General features: G+C 41.1%; 1 protein-coding gene across 1 annotated transcript in view; it reads right to left on the bottom strand.

Annotated features, from left to right (window-relative positions):
- TAMM41 (TAM41 mitochondrial translocator assembly and maintenance homolog) overlaps positions 1–27,717 on the bottom strand; it is a 55,342-nt gene that overhangs the window by 6,343 nt on the left and 21,282 nt on the right. The window contains exons 5-7 of the mRNA XM_068557872.1: positions 19,575–19,720; positions 4,343–4,508; positions 3,004–3,066 (exon numbers count right to left, since the gene is read on the bottom strand). Coding sequence (XP_068413973.1) covers positions 3,004–3,066; positions 4,343–4,508; positions 19,575–19,720 — 375 coding nt within the window. The remainder of the gene's footprint in view (positions 1–3,003; positions 3,067–4,342; positions 4,509–19,574; positions 19,721–27,717) is intronic.

The raw sequence follows: 27,717 nt of genomic DNA, 5'->3' as shown, positions 1-27,717 counted from the left end.
ATCCAATGAGGCATCTTTAGAGGGGAAGGGAGAAAAGCAGTGAGCACTCAGAGGAGGCAGCACTGGGCACTCCTCCGCCACAAGGAAATGTGGGCTGAGGGTTCCATGAGACGATACCCACTGCCCTCTGCTGGCAACCAGGACGAACAAGAGGAAAGAGGACCAAAGATCCATTTCACGTTGACGTGTCAAGAGATGATGAGGGTGGATGGAACTTCCCTGGTGGCGCAGTGGTTAAGAATCCGCCTGCCAATGCAGGGGACATGGGTTTGAGCCCTGGTCCAGGAAGATCCCACATGTCGCGGAGCAACTAAGCCCATGCACCACAACTAGTGAGCCCGCGTGCCACAACTACTGAAGCCCGCACACCTAGAGCCCGTGCTCCGCAAAAGGAGAAGCCACCACATTGAGAAGCCCGCGCACCGCAACGGAAGAGTAGCCCCTGCTCGCCGCAACTAGAGAAAGCCCACGTGCAGCAACGAAGACCCAACGCAGCCAAAAATAGATTAAAAAAAAAAAAAAAAAAAGAGATGATGAGGGTGGATTTTTAAAAACCTTTTATTAGAGATGAATTCAAGCTTATAAAAGAACAGCATAATATGTTCCCATGTATCTTCACCAGCGTCAACAATGTATCAACTCACAGCCAATCTTGAGTCATCCCCCCCTTACCCACTTCCCTCCAACATGTTTTCTTTTGAAGCAATTCTTAGACATCCTGTCATTTCATCTGTAAATATTTTAGTATGTATTTCTACAAGAAAATGATTTTTTAACCCCATAACACCACCATTATCACAACTAAAAAAAAAATCAATAAATCTAGTAGTTGCTTATAGTACAGGAAGCCAAAAATTAAAAAAGCCAAAGCATCCAGCCTCACCCAAGGAGGATTATGGTAAGGGAGCTGCAATCATGCAGAACACAGATTAATAGCCTGAGCCACCCAAGCAAACAAAAGCACCTCATCTTCAGCCTTGCCAGGATAAATCAGCAAGAGAACAGATTAAATAAATATCTTAATTGGAAATGCAAAGCTATGCACCCCTGAGTGGTAGGACAATCTTCAGCTGAGTAGATTTGGCACACGTGCTACTAAACCTTTGTTGACGGGCTGAATCTTTCCAAAGAATCAGGAGGGCAACACTTGGCTGTATCCCCAGGCAGCTGGAGCGAGGCGTTAAGAGGTGTGATCGTGCAGCTCCCTGGCAATCTCAACCCAGGCATCAGAATCAGGCTGAAAGACCACTCCCTTCTTCAGGTTCCCTCTATGCCATTTATCCCTAGCGCTGCAAACTTCTATTTATGTGTCTGTCTCCCCTTCTAGATGATGAAGCCCCTGAAGGCAGGATGGTACAGGGTTCATCCTGTATCCTGCGTGGCGAGCACAGAAGGGATGCTCAGTAGACAGCTGCATAAAGAGAGACTGAACTGGAAAAGTCCGTCATCAGACAATACCAAGCATTGGAAAGAATGGGGAGAAACAAGAACTTTCGTTTACTCCTAGTGGGATGATAAAATGATAAACCACTTTGGCAACTTGGCAACATCCAAAGATATGTTCAAATGTTTAAGCCCATAACACAAGAACAGGATGTTTTAAATTGAAAAAAAAAAAGGAATATTCAGAGAACAAAAAAGGAAAAGAGCTCCTAGAAATTAAAATAACAAAAATAAACAACTCAATGGAAACTAAAGTGGAGAAAGCAAAGCAAAAGGACAAAGAGATCAAAAAAAGGATACGAAAGAAAGAAAACCAAAGGACCAGTCTAGGAGGTCCAATGTTTGAATAAAAGGAGTTCCAGAAAGAGAAGAGAGAAAACAGATGGGAAGAACGAATACAATAAATTTTTCCTATATTCTTATACTCTGAGTTTCCAAACTGAAGGGCAATGAGTATTCAGTGTAACAGATAAAAACAGACTCACGTCGAAACACACCACTGAGAAACTTCAGAGCCCTGGGGTTAAAAGAAGGCCTAAAAGCCTTCCAGAAAGAACATACACAAAGGATTAAGAATCAGAACGGCTTTGGACTTCGACAGCAATCCTAGAATTGAGAAGATAATCGGAGCAACGGTATCAAAATTCTAAAGGACAACTATTTCTAATCATCTCCAGCCTAAGTCTCAGTCAGGCATGAGGGTGGACTAAAGATACACTTGACCACACATGGGCTCCAAATCTGCCTCCCCTGCACCCTTTCCCACGAAGTTCCCGGATGGTGTGCTTCACCAAAATGAGGCTGTGTGCCACAAAAATCAAAGACACCAGATACAGGAAACAGGGTTCCTCACATGAGACAGGTGACGACAGCCTCTGTGGGAAAAGAAAGCTGTGCAGGCAAGGAAAAGTGTATCACGTGGCTCAGCTATGAATCACAGTAATACAGTCAGACAATGGAAATTCAAGATTGGCTTCGCTAAAGCTACGGCACAACCATATTTGGAACACAGAGGGATGTGTGTGTGTGTGTGTGTGTGTGCGCGTGTGCGCGTGCGTGCACGGGGAGGGGGCAGTTGAATTCTAATCTGCTAGAGTGAGAAGTCCACAGATGATGCCTAAAATTAAAAGGAGAGAAGCAGCAATATAAGCTCATTATCCAGAGAAACAGCAGTGAAAACAAAAATAACCCACCAGGAGAGTCAGCAGTGGTTGTCTCTGGAGAGGAACATTGGGCGGGGGGAGGGCAAGGTACTGCTGTTTTTGCAACAATATCATGTGTAACTCCTATAGATATAAAAACGCAAGGGGAAACCTGCACATAAGGAGTAAGTGGGAAAACGCAGAGTGGCAGCAAATCCTCCCAGCAGCACCTCAGACTCCGGATTACAGCACTGTCTGCCTGTCTATACGTTACTGCTGTGTCCTAGGTTATGACCATCAAAATTCAGCATTTCACAAGTACTTGCAGGATACAGATAAAGCTTTACATTTTAACCAGGAGCACTGAGGCTGCTCAATCCAGCAGGTACGTTAAGTGTGGATTTTTAACAATTCTTACCAGCAGTGAAAATGCCTTTGGTGCTCTGTCTCATACTGGAAGGTCTCACGATTGCTGAGAGCCCTGTGAGAAAAAAACAATAATGATGCCAAAAAAGCCAGATGTGAGTCATCCTAACACTTTTAAAACTTGAAACTAAATATTCTTTCCAGCTATCCAATAAAACCAGCAAATCTATCTCTGGTGTCAGAGTGACAGTGAAAAGAGTATCAGGATCGAGGTCCAGGAGACTGGAGCTGCCAGCTGTGTCAACGACCAGCTGTGTCGCTGACCAGCTGTGTGAACACAAGCAAATGACCGCCCCACTCTGGGCCTGGGATGCCTCATCTTACAACCAGTGGGTTAGGTGACGCTCGAAGGTCATTTTTTTCACTTTAAAATCTGCTTAAGTCTGCTGGTTCTCGATTCCAAGATGTGAAAAGATTGGGGAAAAAAAACACCAAACGTTTCTGCCTAGGAGGAAAACTTATTCTGAAATCACTCAGAGGACTCCTCGGTGAGGACAGCGGGACAATCCTTCAGGCCCTCAGAAAGGCAGAAGAACTCACACCACAACCAGAAAAGACACGCCTCCACATGTATCTTCAGAAGAGGTACCCGGCGCCCTAGGCACATGCTCCGCTCTGCCCGCCGGGCAGGTCTCTTCACGCGACACCGTCACTGTGACTCGCATCCTGCCAGGTGGCCGGGCTGCTCCCTGGGGAAGCTCAGCAAACACCTACTCAACGGTAAATGGTGTGCTCATCTGAGGGAGGGCATCATTTTCAATTTCATGATTTCCTTACTTACTGACTGACCTTGTAAATTACCTATAACACCTCAAAAGGCAGCAAGTCTCTGAAGATCAGGCTCAGATTTTTGGCCCACATTGGGGATGACGTGAGGAACAGGGGCCGTGTTGGAGCAGACCTACTGTGCGCACAGGAGCCACATGGAGAGGGCATCGGCCGAGGAGAGTGGTGTTCTTGATGTTATAAAAGCATTAAAAATGTCACCAGTCTCCATCCTCCTCAGACCACCATGAAGAACAAACACATGTCTTTGAAATAACTTCTAAAAGTTATGCCCTTGGGACCAAAAGAATCATTGTTTCCCTCTCTGTCAGTGATTTAGGACCCAGGGATCTGAAAACAGAAGTACTTTCAGCACCCTACTTCAAACAAACAAGAATTTAGGTTGGGAAAACCCCCAGACTGTTAGTGCTTTCTTATTCTGAGAGGAAATCTCTCTATCTCACTAGGCAAGAAAGAAGAGAGAACCCATCTCAGCCACAAACAAAGTTTGCTCCCCCCGACCCCCTCCGGCCAACACTTCCTCCCCGTCAGATTCATGCACGTACCTAGACGCACCACGTCTCCACAGTCGGGGTCATGAGCCACTTGTAATAAAGTTTCTTCCACATCTCTGTTTTTTCCAGGAGGGTCCATAATATGATTTATTTGCTGCTGTAAGGTTTTGGGCAATGTCATTAGCTGAGTGAACTGTCCTTCTGGGCTTTTATCGATCTAAGGAAAAAAAAAAGATGATGTCTATGGAAAGTGCTTTGAATTCTATAAATATTCAAAGCACATGGCTTCTCCTTAAAACCACACTAACATATATGAACTCACGCCTAGTAGACTAGGCAGCGTGCTAAAGACACTTTCTCCTTTCTGAAACTGAGTGCCTAGGTGTTAAGGATTCTAAGTTCCTTCGAACAAGTGAATTCTTTTCCTATGATATTCTATTTGTACTTAAGAATAGAAATCTCTTTCAATAATCAATTTTTGACTCTCAGTTTTAAAATTTCTATTTGTTCTAAATCCAGTAGTTAAAGAAAGTAAAGCTTCAGCTAAGATTCATTGACACACCGGCACATCCAAGTACTCATTTTCTTTTATTTATTTATTTAAATTTTACTTATTTATTTATTTATTTTTGGCTGCGTTGGGTCTTCGTTGCTGCGCGCGGGAGCTCTCTAGTTGCGGCGAGCGGAGGCTACTCTTTGTTGTGGTGTGCGGGCTTCTCATTGCGGTGGCTTCTCTTGTTGTGGAGCACGGGCTCTAGGAGCCCGGGCTTCAGTAGTTGTGACATGTGGGCTCTGCAGTTGTGGCTCACGGGGTCTAGAGTGCAGGCTCAGTAGTTGTGGTGCCCAGGCTTAGATGCTCCACGGCATGTGGGATCTTCCCAGACCGGGGCTCGAATCCGTGTCCCCTGCATTGGCAGGCGGATTCTTAACCTCTGTGCCACCAGGGAAGTTCCCCAAGTACTCATTTTAAACACAGGGGCACAAAGTAACATAGCCAGTAACATGCAGCCAATCAGAGTGTGATCTAAATTTGTGTCTCCTGTCTGTAGGGCCTTTTATGTACCATGCTGTATTTCATAAACTGTAGGAATAAACTGATGACAGAGACTAATCTTTATTCACTTTTAATCCCCTGGCACATAGTAGGTACTCAAAAAACATCGGTTGAATAAGAGGATGAATAACTGCACCAATTAAACTTAGTTGTCATTATTTCTTAAATAGCAGTAAGTTATACCAAGGGTTTCTGTTCCCAGTGTATTCTAAAATACATCAAATTTAAAGAAAAATACAGAAATAAAACATATATAAAACTATGCATTAGACTTTACTTGGAAACCTGTGAATCAAAAGTTATCCATAGAGCTAAGCCCACACCCAGCTTCCCTAACTCCTAGTCTAATATATTTTACGTCATGGAACTAAATTTTTCCAAAATCATGTAAACATCGACTGCCTGCCAAGGTGAAAACCAGTACCACTGCCCTCGGCAGCTCATCACATTATTCTCCCAGTAAGAATCTGTCTTGTATTCTTTTAACAAATGTTTAGGTTGTAACTTTAAGAGAACAGTAAGAAAAAAAATTAGATAAATGAATGTATTAAATTTTAGATTTGGATTTTCCAGATATGACCAACTTTCTTAATAATTAGAATTCTTTCATTCTACCATTTTTTTTCATTCAACAAATATTTACTGAGTATATGCCAATGTCTAGATTTTCTAGTTTTATCTATAAAATCTATGCAAAAAAGAAGAAAATGCTATTATTTAGTGGCTCCAATAAGGTGAAGGTTTTTTTAACCTAAATATTTCATATTTATCATTGAGATGGTCCTAAATTCACAGGATTCAACCTCTACTTAGCTTTGGCTAGGTAAATGACAAAAAATGTGAATATTTCTGTAAAATATGCTAGAAATGACATTTATAGACTCATATTTTGGGGCCAAGTATTGAGATTAGGTCACTAGGATCTTATATTTCAAGGATTTACCTATGAAACCTCCAGGAATTTTAGAGATGCCAAAATGGCTGAGTAATACGAGGAATTAGAAAACAGTATTTGCCACTGCTTTCTCTTGAGGAAAAGAATGCACTGGAGTTTTTGTTTGAAAGCATGTGTTTAAAGACAAAATATTAGGTGACGTTCAAATAAATTGCAAAATTCTAATTATCCTTACTACTTTAATTCTCATTAAAACACAAAAGTGAAAGCATTCAGTTAAATTATGAGTCAAATTGCATTTTAAAAGCAGACATGGAAAAGACCACATGTTCTATGATTCCATTTACAGGAAGTGTCTAGAATAGGCAAATCCACGGAGTCAGAAAGTAGATTAGTGGCTGCCTGGCAGGAGGGGAAGCTAGGTACTGCTACTGGGAATGGGGTTTCTTTTTGTGATGAAAATGTTGTAAAACTAGATTGTGCTGATGGTTGCACAACTCTGTAAATAGACTAAAAACCACCGAATTGTATGCTATGTAAATTATATCTCAATAAGGCTGATGTTTTAAAAAAGCAGATATGGTCATATGATAGTGGATGCTGTGTTGTATCGACCAGATCCTGGCTTTGGGGGCAAGGTACTCATTCTGCTAGCTGCTGGGAAAGTTGGCTGACACCCTCTCTCAGAGTCCCTCCCAGAACTGTCCTCAGGCAAAGGGAGCTGCCTGTATCCAAAGACTGGAAAATGCAGGAGTACAAAGACCTGGCCTCTTTGCCCCAAGTGCGGAGAGCTAGGAAGGGCCATCGAGCTCCATTGTGGCATCACAGGATCAGATGAAGTCTTTGTTTCTAATCTCCCCAATCCTGATCCTACACAATTGGTACCAAGAGTGGTCCTAGAAAGCACATTCTCAGACAGCATTTTGGAGCTATCACAGTGTAGAAGGCCAAGTGGAAGCCTCTGAAGCTGCCGTTCTCACCCCCTGGCCAAAAGAGTAATGAAAAAACAAAACCACATCACAGGAGGAATGGCAGAGATTAATGCCACCTATAGACCTGAAGGATGCAGGAGTGTGATGTTTAATTTTGTATGTCAACTTGGCTAGGCTACAGGGCCCAGTTGCTGGGTTAAACTTGAGTCCAGATGTTACTGTAAAGGTATCTTTCTAAGTCAGTAGACTCTGAGTAGCAGATGGCCCCCGTTAATACGGATGGGCCTCATCCAGTCAGCTGAAGGCCTTGTGAAAAAAGACTAAAGTTTCCTGAGGAAGATGGAAGTCTGCCTCCAGCTTGCCCTCGGACTCAAGAGTACAACACGCTCTTCCCTGGGTCTCTGGCCTGCTGGCTTGCCCTGCAAATTTCAAACTTGCCAACCCTCACAACTCTGCAAGTTAATTCCCTAAAATAAATCTTTCTCTATATATCCTATTGGTCCTGTTTCTCTGGAGAACCCTAATACTAGAGCTGATGGTCCCATCATATCTCCACTGAGTCTGGTCTTCACAAAATCCAAATGGATTCTGGCAGATTGTAGCAGACCACCACAAACTCAACCAAGTAGAAGCCCCGTTGTATCGGCTGTGCCAGAAGTGGTAAGTCTGCTGAAGCGCATCAACAGAACCTCAGGTGCCTGGACGGGGCCACAGGCCTGGCGAATGCACTCTCTGCCATCCATAGAGGAAGCAGGATCAGAAACAGCTCACATTCACACAGGACAGACAAGAGTACACCTTGTGACCTGCTTCAGGGCTACGTGAACTCCCCCACCCTCTGTCATAAGATATTCAAAGAAAACCAGACTATTTGGATATTCTGTATAATCTCACTGGTCCACTACATCAATGACATGTTGCTACTATCACCTGGTGACCACTAAAGGGCAAGTACACTGGAGGCCTTGGTAGATACATGCACCCCAGAGGGTAAAAGATAAACCTCATGAATTTTGAGGAGCCCACCGCATCAGGGAGGTTTTTAGGGGTCAAGTGGTCTGGAGCACTCTGGGACGTCCTCTTCAAAGTAAAGATCAACTTACGGCATCTCGTACCTCTCACCACTAAGAAAGAAGCACACTGCCTGATAGGCCTCTTTAGGTTCTAGAGGCAGCATATTCCACACTTGGGAATAATGCTCAGAGCCATTTACCCAGTGATATAAAAGGATGCCAGGTCTGTGAGGGGCCAGAGCAAAAACGAGCTCTGCAACAGATACAGGCAGCAGGGTAAGCAGCCCTCCACCACGTGGGCCATACCTCCCTGTCAACTATGGTACTAAAGGTATCCTCAGTGTACACGGAAGCCGTGGGAAGTTATGGTGGGCTCCCAGTAGGAGATCACAATGTAGACTGCTACGGTTCTGGAGCAAGGCCACGCCATCTGTAGTGAAGAACCACACACCATTTGAAATCAGCTCCTAGATGCTACACCCTGGCAGAGATGGAGCTTCTAACCATGGGACATCAAATGACCATGTATCAAGAACTGCCCATTATGAACTGGGATCTGCCAGATTCACCAAGTCATAATGTCAGGAAGCTCAAGAGAAATCCACTGTAGGATGTAAGAGATACACCAGCATTGGACATGAGCAAAGCCAGAGGGCACAAGTCAGCTGCACAAACAGGAAACCCAGACCCCCGTAATTTCCACTGTTGCACCAGCACATAATGTTCTACTTCTCCACTGGCTCATGCACATGGCTACAAGGAGGCTTTTGGAGGAGGATAAAGGCTGAGCTTGCTTCATGGATGATTTGGCTTGTAGTATGTACGAGGTGAGAATGATGCATTACAGCCGCACCCAGGGATAGCCCTGGAAGACACTGATGAGGGGCTATTGTCCCAATGAGTAAGCTGCAGGTGACACACCTGGTTACCCACTTTACATGGAAAAAGTGGCCCAAGATAAGAATATATAAAGACTCAAAGAGTGGACAATGGTTCATTGGTTGGTTAGGGACTTAAAAGGAAAAAGATTAGAAGGTGGAAGACAGGATTTGGGGGAAGAGGCATGTGGATGGACCTATGGGAGGGGACACAAAGTATGAAGATCTTTGTATTGTACGTTAATGCTTCCTTCAGAGAGCATCCAACACAGAAGAAGCAACAACAACCAAAAGAACAATTTAGCCAGTTGATTCAACAGGCACTGTCATCTCAGTGATGGCATAACGGCTTGTAGCAGGAGTAGTGGGCGGTGGGGAGAGAGGCTCTGCCTAGATCCAATATCAGGGGCTTCTACTCACCAAGGCTGACTGAGCCACTGCTGCGGTTGAAAGTCTATCCTGACAGCAACAGAGGCCAACACTGAGATCCTCATAACACGACCATCTCCTGAGACTAACCAGCCACTTGGTGATAAGTTGACTACACTGGATCCCTTTCACCTGGGAACGGGCAGCAACTCATCTTGCCTGGAAGTGACTCATATTCTGAGCATGGGCGTGCCTTTCCTGCCCACAGGATTCAGCCAATACCACTGTACAGGGCTCACAGAATGTGTGATTCACTGGCATGGCTGTACCATGCAACATAATTATGGGACCCACGTTAGAGCAAAGGAGGTGCAGTGGTGCAGGACGGGCACAGGATCACGGCTCCACTGTTCCTACCACACAGTGAGCCAGAGCTGCCAGCCTGGGAGAGCAGTAGTTCTCAAAAAGGGGACATTTTTGGCCCCCACAACAAAGAATTATTCAGCCTAAAATGTCAATAGTGTCACTGTTGAAAAACCCAATGAAAGAGCTTTGAAGAAGAGCTGAGCAATAGCTTAGAGATGATACCCTGTGACAGTGGGGCACAGTATATGCCCTAAGTTAATGGCCGTTATAGAGTACTATGTTCCCAACTGCTAGACTACATGAGTCTGGGAACCACAGGGTAAAAGGAGAAACAGCCTTGCTTACTGTCATTCCCAGGGACCACCTGGGCAATCTGTGCTTCCCATATCAACAACTTTAGGACTGTGGGTCTAGAGATCCTAGTTTCCAAAGAAGAAATGCTTCTCCCAGAGGACACAGTAAGCATCCTATTACACTTAAAGCTATGAGAGGGCAAACAGCAGAAGCAACAAGAACTACATTCCTGCAGCCTGTAGAACAAAAACCACATTCACAGAAAGACAGACAAGATGAAAAGGCAGAGGGCTATGTACCAGATGAAGCAACAAGATAAAACCCCAGAAAAACAACTAAATGAAGTGGAGATAGGAAACCTTCCAGAAAAAGAATTCAGAATAACGATAGTGAAGATGATCCAGGACCTCAGAAAAAGAATGAAGGCAAAGATCGAGAAGACGCAAGAAATGTTTAACGAAGACCTAGAAGAATTAAAGAACAAACACCTAAAAGAATTAAAGAACAAACAAACAGAAATGAACAATACAATAACCGAAATGAAAAATACACTAGAAGGAATCAATAGCAGAATAACTGAGGCAGAAGAATGGATAAGTGACCTGGAAGACAGAATGGTGGAGTTCACTGCCGCAGAACAGAATAAAGAAAAAAGAATGAAAAGAACTGGAGACAGCCTAAGAGACCACTGGGACAACATTAAACGCAACAACATTTGCATTATAGGGGTCCCAGAAGGAGAAGAGAGAGAGAAAAGACCTGAGAAAATATTTTAAGAGATTATAGTCAAAAACTTCCCTAACATGGGAAAGGAAATAGCCATCCAAGTCCAGGAAGTGCAGAGAGTCCCAGGAAGGATAAACCAAGGAGAAACACACTGAGACACACAGTAATCAAACTGACAAAAATTAAAGACAAAGAAAAATTATTGAAATCAATAAGGGAAAAATGACAAATAACATACAAGGGAACTCTAATGTTAACAGCTGATTTCTCAGCAGAAACTCTACATGCCAGAGGGAGTGGCATGATATATTTAAAGTGATGAAAGGGAAGAACTTACAACCAAGGTTACTCTACCTGGCAAGGATCTCATTCAGATTTGATGGAAAAATCAAAAGCTTTACAGATAAGCAAAAGCTAAGAGAATTCAACACCACCAATCCAGCTCTACAACAAATGCTAAAGGAACTTCTCTAAGTGGAAACACAAGAGAAGAAAAGGACCTACACAAACTCAAAACAATTAAGAAAATGGTAACAGGAACATACATATCGATAATTACCTTAAATGTGAATGGATTAAATGGTCCAACCAAAAGACACAGGCTCGCTGAAGGGATACAAAAACAAGACCCATATATATGCTGTCTACAAGAGACCCACTTCAGACCTAGGGACACATACAGACTGAAAGTGAGGGGATGGAAAAAGATATCCATGCAAATGGAAATCAAAAGAAAGCTGGAGTAGCAATACTTGTATCAGATAAACTAGATGTTAAAATAAAGACTGTTACAAGACACAAGGAAGGACATTACATAATGATCAAGGGATCAATCCAAGAGGAGAATATAACAACTATAAACATATATACACCCAACATAAGAGCACCTCAACATAAGGCAACTGCTAACAGCTATAAAAGAGGAAATCGACAGTAACACAATAATAGTGGGGGACTTTAACACCTCACTTACACCAATGGACAGATCATCCAAACAGAAAATTAGTAAGGAAACACAAGCTTTAAATGACACAACAGACCAGACAGATTTAATTGATATTTATAGGACACTCCATCCAAAAACAGCAGATTACACTTCCTTCTCAAGTGCACATGGAACATTCTCCAGGATAGATCACATCTTGGGTCACAAATCAAGCCTCAGTAAATTTAAGAAATTTGAAATCATGTGAAGCATGTTTTCTGACCACAACGCTATGAGATTAGAAATCAATTACAGGGAAAAAAACACAAACACATGGAGGCTAAACAATACATCATTAAATAACCAAGAGATCACTGAAGAAATAAAAAAGGAAATTAAAAAAAAACCTAGAGACAAATGACAACGAAAACACGACGATCCAAAATCTATGGGATGCAGCAAAAGCAGTTCTAAGAGGGACGTTTATAGCAATACAAGCCTACCTCAAGAAACAAGAAAAATCTCAAATAAACAATCTAACCTTACACCTAAAGGAACTAGAGAAAGAAGAACAAACAAAACCCAAAGTTAGTAGAAGGAAGAAATCATAAAGATCAGAGCAGAAATAAATGAAATAGAAACAAAGAAAACAATAGCAAAGATCAATAAAACTAAAAGCTGGTTCTTTGAGAAGATAAACAAAATTGATAAACCATTGGCTAGACTCATCAAGAAAAAGAGGAAGAGGACTCATGTCAATAAAATTAGAAATGAAAAAGGAGACGTTACAATGGACACTGCAGAAATACAAAGCATCCTAAGAGACTACTACAAACAACTCTATGTGAATAAAACGGACAATCTGGAAGAAACAGACAAATTCTTTGAAAGGTATAACTTTGCAAGACTGAACCAGAAAGAAATAGAAAATATGAACAGACCAATCACAAGTAATGAAATTGAAACTGTGATTAAAAATCTTCCAAGAAACAAAAGTCCAGGACCAGATGGCTTCACAGGTGAATTCCATCAAACATTTAGAGAAGAGCTAACACCCATCCTTCTTAAACTCTTCCAAAAAACTGCAGAGTAAGGAACACTCCCAAACTCATTCTATGAGGTCACCATCACCCTGATACCAAAACCAGAGAAAGATACTACAAAAAAAGAAAACTACCAACCAATATCACTGATGAATATAGATGCAAAAATCCTCAACAAAATACTAGCAAACAGAATCCAACAACACATTAAAAGGATCATACACCATGATCAAGTGGGATTTATCCCAGGGATGCAAGGATTCTTCAATATATGCAAATCAATCAATGTGATACACCATAATAACAAATTGAAGAATAAAAACCATATGATCATCTCAATAGATGCAGAAAAAGCTTTTGAGAAAATTCAACACCCATTTTTGATAAAAACCCTCCAGAAACTGTGCACAGAGGGAACCTACCTCAACAGAGTAAAGACCATACACGACAAACCCACAGCAAACATCATTCTCAATGGTGAAAAACTGAAAGCATTTCCTCTAAGATCAGGAACAAGCCAAGGATATCCACTCTCGCCACTCTTATTCACCATAGTTTTGGAAGTCCTAGCCACGGCAATCAGAGAAGAAAGAAGAAATAAAAGGAATACAAATTGGAAAAGAAGAAGTAAAACTGTCACTGTTTGCAGATGACATGATACTACACATAGAGAATCCTAAAGATGTCACCAGGAAACTACTAGAGCTCATCAGTGAATTTGGTAAAGTTGCAGGATACAAAATTAATGCACAGAAATCTCTTGCATTCCTATACACTAATGATGAAAAATCTGAAAGAGAAATTAAGGAAACACTCCCATTTACCACTGCAACAAAAAGAATAAAATACCTAGGAATAAACCTACCTAGGGAGACAAAAGACCTGTATGCAGAAATCTATAAGACACTGATGAAAGAAATTAAAGATGATACAAACAGTTGGATAGATATACCATGTTCTTGGATTGGAAGAATCAATACTGTGAAAATGACTATACTACCCAAAGCAATCTACAGATTCAATGTAATCCCTATCAAATTACCAATGGCATTTTTTACAGAACTAGAACAAAAAAATCTTAAAATTCCTATGGAGACACAGAAGATCCTGAATAGCCAAAGCAGTCTTGAGGGAAAAAAACGGAGCTGGAGGAATCAGACTCCCTGACTTCAGATTATAAGACAAAGCTACAGTAATCAAGACAATATGGTACTGGAACAAAAACAGAAATATAGATCAATGGAACAGGATAGAAAGCCCAGAGATGAACCCATGCACCTATAGTCAACTAATCTATGACAAAGGAGGTAAGGATATACAATGGAGAAAAGACAGTCTCTTCAGTAAGTGGTGCTGGGAAAACTGGACAGCTACATGTAAAAGAATGAAATTAGAACACTCCCTAACACCATACACAAAAATAAACTCAAAATGGATTAGAGACCTAAATGTAAGACCAGACACTATAAAACTCTTAGAGGAAAACATAGGAAGAACACTGTTTGACACAAATCACAGCAAGATCTTTTTTGACCCACCTCCTAGAGTAATGGAAATAAAACCAAAAATAAACAAACGGGACCTAATTAAACTTCAAAGCTTTTGCACAGCAAAGAAAACATAAACAAGACAAAAAGACAACCCTCAGAATGGGAGAAAATATTTGCAAACGAATCAACAGACAAAGCATTAATCTCCAAAATACATAAACAGCTCATGCAGCTCAATATTAAAAAAACAAACAACCCAATAAAAAATGGGTAGAAGACCTAAATAGACATTTCTCCAAAGAAGACATACAGATGGCCAAGAAGCACATGCAAAGCTGCTCAACATCACTAATTATTAGAGAAATGCAAATCAAAACTACAATGAGGTATCACCTCTCACCAGTTAGAATGGGCATCATCAGAAAATCTACAAACAACAAATGCCGGAGAGGGTGTGGAGAAAAGGGAACCCCCTTGCACTGTTGGTGGGAATGTAAATTGATACAGCCACTACGGAGAACAGTATGGAGGTTCCTTAAAAAACTAAAAATAAAATTACCATATGAACCAGCCATCCCACTACTGGGCATATACCCAGAGAAAACCGTAATTTAAAAAGACACATGCACCTCAATGTTCACTACAGCACTATTTACAATAGCCAGGTCATGGAAGCAACCTAAATGCCCATCAACAGACGAATGGATAAAGAAGATGTGGTACATATATACAATGGAATGTTACTCAGCCATAAAAAGGAACAAAATTGGGTCATTTGTAGAGACGTGGATGGACCTAGAGACTGTCATACAGAGTGAAGTAAGTCAGAAAAAGAAAAACAAATATCGTATATTAACGCATATATATGGAACCTAGAAAAATGGCACAGATGAACCGGTTTGCAGGGCAGAAATAGAGACACAGATGTAGAGAACAAAAGTATGGATACCAAGGGGGAAAGCCACAGGGGGGTGATGGTGGTGTGATGAATTGGGACATTGGGATTGACATATATACAGTAATATGTATAAAATGGATAACTAATTAAAAAAAAAAACAACTTAAAGCTATAACTGCAGTCCAATCACTTTAGAATCCCAGGCAGACAAGAAGTCCAGAAGACAAAGAAATGAATCACCATACTGGCAGAAATAATTAAACCTGACCATCAGGAGGTAGGGCTGCTGGTACACATCTCTTACTACCTCTTGCCCAACTTTGATGGTAAATGGAAAGTGCAGTAGCTACAGTCCGAGATGAGCATGGTGACCCGGGTCTCAGACTCCTCAGGGATGAGGGTCTGAGCCACCTCACCTAGACCAGCCGAAATGCTAGAAAGGGTGAGGGGAATTTGGAATGGGCAGCAGAGGAGGGAGAAGTTGGGTATCAGTGGCAGCTTTAAGATTAGATGCAGCTCTGGGAACTGAAGCTCAGCTCACTAATCTTATTCTTGTGCATTTCCCCACAACAAGAAGCCAGTAGAACCTAGGTCATCCAGGCTTTCAGAGGCCATACTAAGGGATTTGGAAGTTTATTTTCACAGTTAAAGGAAATTCCCAGCTCTTTTCCCTTGCTCAGTTCTAAAAGTTGGCAGCTAGACACATTATCTTTCCCTATCCTCTAACCAGAGAGTAGATGATGTCTCTCTGGAGAAATTCTACAGATACTGAAAGTTGGGGTCCTCCAATGAAACAGCCAAGTCCTTGTCCCAAATCCTACAGTGAAGCTCACCAGCTGACAAGCTCTGTCCATCACAAAGAACTCCCAGTCTGCATTTTTTAAACTGCCTTGCTCTTTAAAAAACAGGCCACAAAGGATGTGCAAACATTTGAGAAAAGCTTCTAACACAACAGATGAGAGTGAATCCATAGAAAGAAAGGAACTAAGACAAACAGAGACAATATAGAGAGCAAGAAAAAACTTCAAAAATTATAATAAGGATCATTAAAGAGATGAGGAAAGATAATGCATTCATACAACAAGAACAGGATGCTATAAAAAAGAACATTCGGAGGAAATTAAAAATTCAACAGAAGTGTTAGAAGATCGATTCAAAAAATGCTTCTGGAAAACAGAACAAAAACCCGAAGAAACAGGAATGAGGGAAAGAAACAATCGAACAAGGAGGTCCAACAACCAACTAACAGGAATTCTAGAAAGAACAAACTAAGAAAATGGATATGAAGAAATTATAAAAGAAAATTTCATTACAGAAATGATAAAAGAAAACTTCCTAGAATTGAAGCTCGTGAATTTCCAAAAGAGGCTCATGAAATGCCAGAGTAATAAATGAAAAACATGTGAATTCCCTGGCATTCCAGCAGTTAGGACTCCACACTTCCACTGCAGGGGGCAAGGGTTTGATCCCTGGTTGGGGAACTAAGATCCCATAAGCTGCGTGGTGCAGCCAAAAAAATAATAATAATTAAAAAATAAATGAAAAACATATACACAAAGACAAAGGCAAATCATCATGAAATTTAAGAATACTGGAAAAAAGGAAAAGATCCTAAATACTGTCAGAGAGATAAAAAAGGTCACATCCAAAGGACAGGGAATCTGAATAGTGTTGGACTTTTTTTTTTTTTTTATTTCAAACAGAAAGTCACAAAAATTATAATCATCCTCATCAGTTCACTCAGTCCCATGTAATTAATTTCTTTTTTCAATCTTGATCTTTTGTTAGCACTTTTATGAATTCATCAGTTTTCCATTAGAGCTCTGAAAATGCTTATTCATTCAGTTCAGCAGTATAGTCAGTTACCAGAAACCTGTACTAGTCAGAGTCTTTTCCATGAATTCCTTGAAGATGAAACCCTTTTATGGGAACATTTTTGCAAAAGCATCAGAGTACACCCAGAACTGTCTGTAAATGACAAAAGACTTAAAAATGACCACGGTTAAAGATTTGATGAAAGTTCATAATAATGCACTTGAGAAGGAAATTTATTTATTTCTGAGATATACATTTTAAAGTAATAAGTAGAATTATGACTTATAACATTATACCAGAACATATAAGATTTTTAGAAATTTCATGTAATGTCTGAAACATTTATATTAACATATTTCCATACAAATAACCCAAAGAAAGTTTAGTATTAGTTGTGTTTTTTTGTTTGTTTGTTTTTTTATACTGCAGGTTCTTATTAGTCATCAGTTTTATACACATCAGTGTATACAAGTCAATCCCAATCGCCCAATTCAGCAAGCACACCACCATCCCCACCCCACCGCGGTTTTCCCCCCTTGGTGTCCATACGTTTGTTCTCTACATCTGTGTCTCAACTTCTGCCCTGCAAACCGGTTCATCTGTACCATTTTTCTAGGTTCCACATACATGCGTTAATATATGATATTTGGTTTTCTCTTTCTGACTTACTTCACTCTGTATGACAGTCTCTAGTGCTGGACTTTTGACTGCAACACTAGAAGCTAGAATAAATGAAGCTATGAATTAAAACTTCTGAGGGAAAATTACTTCCAGCCTAGAATTTGATATCTAGCTCAAACTATCAATCAGTTTGAGGGTACAATTTTCAGATGTACATGGTCTCAAAAAATTTACCTCCTTCACAACCTATGTTAGGAAGTACTAAAAGGTATACTTCATCAAAATTAAAGTGTAAACTGTGAAAGAGGAAAAGATCCAGAAAACCAAAAACTAGCAAAGCAGAGGGGAAGAAATTCTCTGGTATTAAATGAAAGAAAGTTTCAGGAGAAGAGCTGTGCATCAAGCCTAGAACACAACCAGCCCCGAAAGGAACAGGGGACACAGGGCTACAGGAAGAACGTCCCCGAGAAAAGCAAGAAACAGAGAACACACCTGATGTGTCTGTCTACAGTGGGAGATGTTTTACAGATTTGTAGCAGAATTTGAGGGTGAATTAGTTACAGGTACGTAGAAACTAAGCAAGTGAAAGAAATGAGACAGTGATTAACTCCAAGAAAAACAAAGTTGTACAGGAAAGGAAATTTCATAGTAGTATAACTTAGCAATGAAGAAAGTCAGTTGTCATAATAAAGTAAATATCGACTATTACCCTAACCCCAAATTATGTAATAACTATACATGGAGCATAAGCGGTGGAGGGGCGGGGGGGGGGAGGAGGAGAGAGAGAAAGAGAGAGAGAGAATGTATGTGGGTTGATTGCAGTGCATAAGAGAGTAAAAAATCCTCATTTTCCATAGAAAGATGACAAAAATAAAGTACAAATTGAAAAAAATCAAGAATAACAATCAAATCATATTACTTAGAAATATGGAGGTAAACATAAGAAGAATCAGTGAAGGAGACAAAAGCAGTTGCTCTGGGAAGTAGCACAGACAAGTAGGAAAGTGTACAGCAGGGAACTGCTGCTTTTTGATACAAACCTTGGGGTGCCACTTGGTTTTTAAACAATATGCATGCATTACTTTGAGAAAAGTAAAAATTAAAAACAAAAAACCTCAATCTAAAGCAAACATGGCAAAATCTGTTAACCTGAGTGGTGGGTATTCTGGGCATTCATGTTATTCTCCAATATTACATTTAAAATAATTCCTACTTTGTAAAAGTTCCCTTTCAGTTCTAGAAATGCCATTAATTTGTCATTCAACATAATATTAATTGCCCCTATTATGTGGAAGAGGAAGAGCATTTAAAAAGTAAAATAGTGTTCCTTATCTTAAAGATAAAAAACTATGAATTCTATAGTTTAAAAAATCTTAAATGCAAATTATTTTTCTCAAAGGAAAGGCTCTTTGATTTTTCTTTTCAAAAAATTTAATAATTTGAAGAATGCCTTGAAAGAAAGTTTTGTTTGATGTATGAAAAGAAAAGTTCCAAGACATGATACATATAACAAGTGGGGAAAAAACAAGCTTCAGAATAACTGGTATGAATACATTTATGTAAAATAAAACCAAACAAAAAAGACCAAACTGCTTCATACATGTGTATATGTACAAATACATACAAAAGTACATGCAACAAGATCTGGAAGAAAACATGCCAAACTGTTAATAAGGCTACCTCTGGGGAGGCAGATGGGCTTGGGGATGGAAAGAAGGTAATTTCAGAGTTGATTTTCACTCATTTTTGATTAATAATTAACATACATAGTAAGAACTTCAAACGGCAAAAAAGACACATGGTGAAGACCAGTCCCCACCCCCTGCCTCATGTCAGCCCTTGGTCCCCTTCTCCAAAGGCAGCTTCTTATTACTAGTCACTTACTAGTCATTTGTGTACCTTTTAGCCTTATTTCAAATATATGGAAGAACATAAATCCACAGGATTTCCCACAGATAGTTTACCTCCAGGCTGCCTTGCTGGATTTTATACACCACTTGGGGATTCTCCTGTAAAATGCTGCCGTAGAGCTCACGAAAGTGGGCTATGTTGGGCTTCACAATATTCAACACTTTTGCCTTATCCTCTCCGACCACCATCCGAAAGTCACCTGGTTAAAACAAACAGAAAAACAAATTTTCCACTGCGAATTCACATTCTGACCTGTGAACTACAGTCCCCCAGCTGACACTGCACTAGTTCAACCTGGCAGGATCTCTCATTCAAAACACTTGCTTTTCCACCTTAAAACAGTGAACACAGTACCCCAGAAACACAGGCACATGTTTGGGGGGAAAGAGAGCCTCTCAAATCACAAAGCCCTTTAGCCAGTTAAAATATAGTTACCTAAGTACAAAAGGTAGTCACCACTGAGAGGTTAATATGTGTTTGTTTTTCCAATGCAGAAGCTTCTGTATTTATAAACTTTCATCTTGTGAACAAAACTCTGCCTGTGACCAATCACAGAGATGGGGGTCATGTGCCTCACCATAGCTGTGTCCTTGGTACTGCTTACTCAGCTTGGCCCTGCTTGCTGTTTGCATGAGGGCTTTTGAGGCGCTTTATGAATATAAATAACCTTATTATATTTGATAAGGGCAAGGTTTACATTTAAGATAAACTTTAAAGCAGATATAATTTAAAAAATTGCAAGTGGTGAACTTGCTGATCTTCTAGAGAAGCCAAGAGGCAACTGGGACTCCTGGGGACACAGACACTGATGGCGGCCATTCTGAGGAGCTCATTCTTCCATGAGGACACTGGTGCTGGCAAGTGACATCTTGGAGTCCTCCCTCTAGCCTATTATCACCAGGCCTGCTCACTACTGGGTCAGAACCAGCCCCAGGCCCTACATCCAATCACCCTTGGACAAGCCCCAACCACCAGCAGGCCAGTGGCCACCACACAGGCAGGGCCTGGCAGCTAACTGGCAGGGACCAGCCCTGCCTATGAGCATGCCCAAAGAAGTCAGCCCCACCACAAGAGAAGGGCCCATGTGGCCCATACAGGGGGCACCCCTATATAGTCCTGGTGACCAGAAGGGAGAGTGCTGCTGGGACCCATAGGACATCTCCTACATAAGGCCACTCCTCCAAGATTGGGAAACATCCAGCATCACCCTGATGCCAAACCACACAAGCAGGAAGCTTCACCCTGATACCAAAACCAAACAAACATGCCACAAAAAAAAAGAAAAGAAAAGAAAAGAAAAGAAAAATACAGGCCAATATCAACTTAGATGTAAAAATCCTCAACAAAATATCACCAAATCGAATTTAACAATATACTAAAAGGATCACACACCATGATCAAGTGGGATTTATCCTAGGGATGCAACAATGGTTCAATATCTGCAAATTAATCAATGTGATATACCAGATTAACAAATTGAAAAATAAAAATTATGATCATCTCAATTGATGCAGAAAAAGTTTTTGACAAAATTCAACATCCATTTATGATCAAAACTCTCAACAAAGTAGGTATAGAGGAAATACACTCAACATAATAAAGGACATATATGATAAACATACAGCCAACATCATACTCAATGGTGAAAAGCTGAAAGCATTTCCTCTAAGATCAGGAATAAGACAAGGATGCCCACAGTCGCCACTTTGATTCAACCTGGCATTGGAAGTCCTAGCCACAGCAATCAGACAAGAAAAAGAGGTAAAGGGAATCCAAATTGGAAAGGAAGAAGTAAAACTTCTTTTACGGTCAGTGTTTGCAGATGACATGATACTACACATAGGAAATCCTAAAGATGCCACCAAAAAAAACTATTAGAACAAATGAATTGACTAAAGTTGAAGGATACAAAATTAATATACAGAAATCTGTTGCATTTCTATATACTAACAATGAAATATCAGAAAGATAAATTAAGAAAACAATCCCATTTACACTGCCATCAAAAAGAATAAAATACCTAGGAATAAATCTAACCAAGGAGGTAAAGGACTTGTACTCAGAAAACTATAAGACATTGATGAAATAAACTGAAGACTACACAAACAAACGGAAAGATAAACCATGCTCATTGATTGGAAGAGTTAATATTGTTAAAATGACCATACTACCCAAGGCAACCTACAGATTCAGTGCAATCCCTATCAAAGTACCAGTGGCATTTTTCACAGAACTAGAATGAATAATTCTAAAATTTATATGGAAACACAAAAGACCCCAAAAAGCCAAAGCAATCTTGAGAAAGAAGAACAAAGCTGGAGGTATCATGCTTCCTGATTTCCAATTACACTACAAAGCTACAGAAATTAAAACAGTATGGCACTGGCACAAAAACAGACACATAGATCAAAGGAACAGAACAGAGAGTGCAGAAATAGACCCGCACTTATACGTTCAATTAATCTATGACAAAGAAGGCAAGAATATACCACGGGGAAAAGACAGTCTCTTCAATAAATGGTATTGGAGGGCTTCCCTCGTGGCGCAGTGGTTAAGAATCCACCTGCCAACGCAGGGGACACGGGTTCGAGCCCTGGTCTGGGAAGATCCCACATGCTGCGGAGCAACTAAGCCCGTGCACCACAGCTACTGAGCCCATACACCACAACTACTGAGACAGTGCTCTAGAGCCCGCGAGCCACAACTACTGAGCCCAAGTGCCACAACTGCTGAAGCCCGCATGCCTAGAGCCTGTGCTCCACAACAAGAGAAGCCACCACAGTGAGAAGCCCGCGCACCGCAATGAAGAGTAGTCCCCGCCCACTGCAACTAGAGAAAGCCCATGCCCAGCAACAAAGACCCAACACAGCCAAAAATAAATAAATAAATAAATAAAATAAAAATAAATAAATAAATGGTATTGGAAAACTGGATAGCTACATGCAAAAGAATGAAACTGGACTTCTTTCTCACGCCACATACAAAAATAAACTCAAAATGGATTAAAGACTTAAAAGTAAGACCTGAAACCATAAAACTCTGTCAGTATGAGCTTTAATACCAGTCTTAGCAATATTTTGGGGGGCTTTGTCTCCTCAGGCAAGGGACATAAAAGCAAAAATAAACAAATGGGACTACATCGAACTAAAAAGCTTTTGCACAGCGAAGGAAACTATCAACAAAATAGCAGTCTATTTAATGGGAGAAGATACTTGCAAATGATATGTGCAACTTATACAACTCAACAACAAAAAAAACCCAAACAACTCGATTAAAAAATGGGCAGCAGGGGCTTCCCTGGTGGCGCAGTGGTTGGGAGTCTGCCTGCCAGTGCAGGGGACACGGGTTCGAGCCCTGGTCTGGGAGGATCCCACATGCCGCGGAGCAGCTGGGCCCGTGAGCCACAATTACTGAGCCTGCGCGTCTGGAGCCTGTGCTCCGCAACAAGAGAGGCCGCGATAGTGAGAGGCCCGCGCACCGCGATGAGGAGTGGCCCCCGCTTGCCGCAACTGGAGAAAGCCCTCGCACAGAAATGAGGACCCAGCACAAGCCATAAATAAATAAACAAATAAATAAAAATTAAAAAAAAAAAGGGCAGCAGATCTGAATAGACATTTTTCCAAAGAAGTTTTATACAGATGGCCAATAGACACATGAAGAGATGCTCAAATCACTAATCATTAGGCAAATGCAAAATAAAGCCACAATGAGATACCACCTTACACCTGTCAGAATGGCTATCATCAAAAAGACTACAAGTAACAAGTGTTGGCAAGGATGTGGAAAAAAGGGAACCCTCATTCAGGAATGTAAATTAGTACAGCCACTACAGAAAACAGTATGAAGGTTCCTCAAAAAATTAAAAATAGAACTACTGTATGATCCAGGAATCCCACTTCTGGGTATTTTCCCAAAGAAAACAAAACACTAAACACTAATTTGAAAAGATATATGCACTTCTATGTTCACTGCAGAATTATTTACAACTGCCAAGATATGGAAGCAACCTAAGTGCCCACTGATGGATGGATGGATAAAGAAGATGGGATATATATATATATATATATATATATATACACACACACACATACACACATATACACACACACACACACACACACACACACACACAATGGAATATTAGCCATAAAAAAAGAAGGAAATCTTGCCATTTGCAACAACATGGATTGACCTATAGGGTATTATGCTAAGCAAAATAAGTCAGAGAAAGACAAATACTGTATGATTTCACTTATATGTGGAAACTAAAAACCAAAACAAACAACAAAACTGAAACAGACTCACAGATACAGAGAACAAACGTATGGTTGCCAAAGGGGATGGGGGTAGAGAGATGAGTGAGATAGGTGAGAGAGATTAAGAAGTATAAACTTCCAGTTATAAAAGAAATGTCACAGGGATGTAATATACAGCATAGGGAATATAGTCAGTAACGTTGTAATAACTACATATGGTGACAGACGATAACTAGACTTACCATGGTGATCATTTTGTAATTTATAAAAACATAAAATCACTGTGTTGTACACTGAAACTAATATAATACTGTAAGTCAATTATACTTCAATTAAAAAATAAAGCACCAAAGGCTGCCTCTATATGATGCCAAAGCATCTGGAAAAAAAGTATGAAATTTAGTTTAAAAAAAAAAAGACTACGCTCAGTTTAACGTTAAAAAAAATTGCAAGTGGTGAGAAATGAGGAACCTTACATTTGCCTGTGGGATGAACTGAGCTGCAAAATACTAATTCCAAAGGACAAAGAACAACTTTTGAAGCAAACTTAAAGTGCCCTACCCTGCCCATGCCACTGGCGACCATCAGCAAGATATGGGGGCAAAAGAGTGAGGAAATGGGAAAACTTGTGTGAACGCCTATTGGGCTAATGTTAACTCAGAAGAGGCTGGGCACACGTGAGGACCCTCTGGGGAAGCTTGGAGAAAGCCATGTGGCTGAACCCTTTGCTGGGCAGATAGAAAGTCGTCTGGTGGAGGAGTGAGGTGGAAAGAGCAGGCAGATACCTCAGCTGCTGAGGAATCCCCTGGGGGGAGGGTGACAATGTAACTTATCATCCAAACTAGGTCACTTTTGAGGGTGAAGTGGGAAATGCAAAGTCATCAGGACAAGTATAAACTGGGCAAACCAGGACATGTGGTTACCCTCACCGATTTCTTTTCTTGGGAGCAGGGAAGGGAATCATCAAAATTATGACCAGCCACAGCAGATCCTCTGGAGCAAACTACTGGTCTGTTTGGAAAAATAAAAAGACATCCAATAGTAAGTATATACTTCAGTAAGGAATAAAATACACTGGATCTTTAAGCTTCAAAGGACCAACTTACACTACAATTTGGTAGAAAGCATGTGAGGACTATAAGCTTTGGAAAAAGCCTTACAAACAGCCTCTGGAACCCGACCTTTGTGAGATGAGGTCGGGACTGGTTAGGGCAGTGAGCTCAAGTGAGTCCTGTCCTAACAAGCTGCTCAAATACAGACGAGACTGTTTTTTCACTATTATTTTAAAGGGAAGAGAGTTACATAGTTAAACCCTGGGACGACTGCTAGTGAGGGTGTAGAGAAATTGGTTCTTTCACATAATGCTTTTGACTTTATAAACTGCTAACATACTTCTGGAAGCGGTGAATGATGAAACCTCATCTCTGGAGAGGAAGCCCCAAGCAACAAACCCAAACAGAGGTTAGGAGGCAAAGTTCACTGAGCATCTGCTTTGTCATATTACCTCATTTGTCCACGCACCTGTCCTCTCAGGTGGATGCTGCCCTATCCCGATCTAGCACGAAGGCAACAGAGACACAGGGATGATGGAACCCGCCTGAGGTTTCCCAAGAAGCAACTGAATACATTCCACACACACAACTGTTCACTGAAGCACTATTTATAACACTGAAATCCTGGCAGCAACCAAATGCCCCAAGACGGGGGAACGGTGCACCCACACCTACCACGGAGCAGGGTGCAACCACTAAAAATTACAGGAACAACACACTGTGAGATGGAAAATGACCATGTAATAATGTGCAGCTAAGAAACCAGGATACAAAAGTACAAGAAGGAAACAACTGTAGAAAAACAGGAAAAAGAAGACAAAGGGACTATTTTAAAATGGTTACGTTTGCTCTAATAAGATACACATTTATTGTGGGCTTTTTAATGGCCTGTGCTTCACACTGGCTGTCTCGCTCAGGGCTGGCAAAGCCTCGTAAAGAAGGTACTGATTGGGACTTCCCTGGTGGCACAGTGGTTAAGAATCTGCCTATCAGAGCCGGGGACACGTGTTCAAGCCCTGGTCTGGGAAGAACCCACATGCCTCGGGGCAGCTAAGCCCGTGCGCCACAACTACTGAGCCTGCGCTCTAGAGCCTGTGAGCCACAACTACTGAGCCCACGTGCCGCAACTACTGAAGCCCACGAGCCTAGCGCCCGTGCTCCGCAACGAGAGAAGCCACAGCGATGAGAAGCCTGTGCACCGCAATGAAGAGTAGCCCCTGCTCGCCGCAAACAGAGAAAGTCTGTGCACAGCAACAAAGACCCAACACAGCCGAAAATAAATAAATAAATACATTTTTTAGAAAAAAGAGGGTACTAATTATTCTCAATTTCAATGATGAGGAGATGGAGTTGCAAAGACAGCTTGCCCAAGGCCCAGCCACCTCTTAGTATCAGGGCAGTGATGTCTTAGGTACTAGTTTTACTTCACTTTGTAATTTTCCTCCATTTCCCTCACTTCTGTAATGTTGGCACACTACTTCTAGCATTTTAAAATAAATTCACAGAAGCACAGACATGATGTCTCAGCAAATGTGAATGGAGAGGCAGCTGGGTTAACTTTCAATTGTGTAAATCCTTACGCTTTTATTCAGAGCCTATAAATGTTTTCTATTAATCTCTGAAGGGATGAAATGTCATCAAACTCTGAATCTAACAGGCTGGCTCAGAAGTGAAAGATCAAATTGCATCACTGTTGAGTTCTAAATATTTGTGCCATTTCTTCTCCCCTGTACATTCCACAAACAAAAAGTTCTTATATTTTAGATAGTAACTTTCTCAGAGAGGGACTGTACGTTACCAAAATGTATGGGTATACAAATCCAAATCCTCCCCAAAGAACAACTGCATGCCATGATGAAAGGAGCTGGAAAATACTATGGACTTTCTGAGAACGAGGACTGAAGCTTATTCGTCCCTGAACCCCCAGCTCCTCATGCGCTGCCTGGCACATGAAGGCACATCAATAAATGTCTGCTGAACTGAATTTCTCCAACTGCTGTGCAGCAGAACCGGCTCAGTCATGGGGAACAGCAAGCAAATGGGCTTATTACCCGCTGCTTCAGAACAAAATGAATAAAGTCGTGAGCACAGCATGAACCAGCATCTGATCATAAGAATCAATTTTTCTTACCTGCAGATACATGTTTACAACAAAATACAGGGATTGAGAAAAACTGACTGCTGACTTTTATTTTATGCCTCTACTGGTGGGTTTAACTCTTAACTGCTCAAGCCAGAGAACTGCCAGTCTAATTCAATGGGTAACCAAAAGGGTAACCTCTCCTTGATCTAAAATAAGACAAACTCAGAGGCTTATAACCCATCTGTAGCTGGCCTGCTCTATGATTCCAGCATGTCCGCAGCGGTCAGGGATGTTATTACAAAGGTAGGGATGTGAGTGGAAAGGCCCCGGCTCTCAAGTCTGGCAATGTCCCAGGGTGGCTGCGGTTGAGTTACTTAACCTTTCTGAATCAGTTTCCTCCTCTGCAAAATGTCTGTAATAGTCATACTAACCTCACAAAATTGCTTTTAGGTTCAAATGATTAAGGTATTAGAAAATGCTTTGTAAATAGTGAAGCAGATATTGTTGTGACGACGTGTATATGGGGAAGGGCAAGGATAGAGGGTGCAGGAAGCCCTGAGTTTTTAAGATACTGACTGGGTAACTTACCCCTCTTAGACTAACTGCATTACTGCTGTCATCTCAGTTCAATAAATATCTGGGTGGTTTCTAAGTGCCAGGAGCCATGCTGGACTCTGGCGATACAAAGATACAGGCTCTGCCCAGGCGGCAAGTGACATGAAAACAGCATTTCAGTGCAGGTTACAACGTGGGACTCCCAACGTGAAAGTGTTCAGGAATAGGAGACCAAACTGGAAGTCGACAT

This window comes from Eschrichtius robustus, chromosome 12, assembly GCF_028021215.1.
Source record: "Eschrichtius robustus isolate mEscRob2 chromosome 12, mEscRob2.pri, whole genome shotgun sequence".
Lineage (NCBI taxonomy): Eukaryota > Metazoa > Chordata > Mammalia > Artiodactyla > Eschrichtiidae > Eschrichtius > Eschrichtius robustus.
Note: the sequence above shows the minus strand (reverse complement) of the source record. Positions and strands in the feature narration are given on the sequence as shown.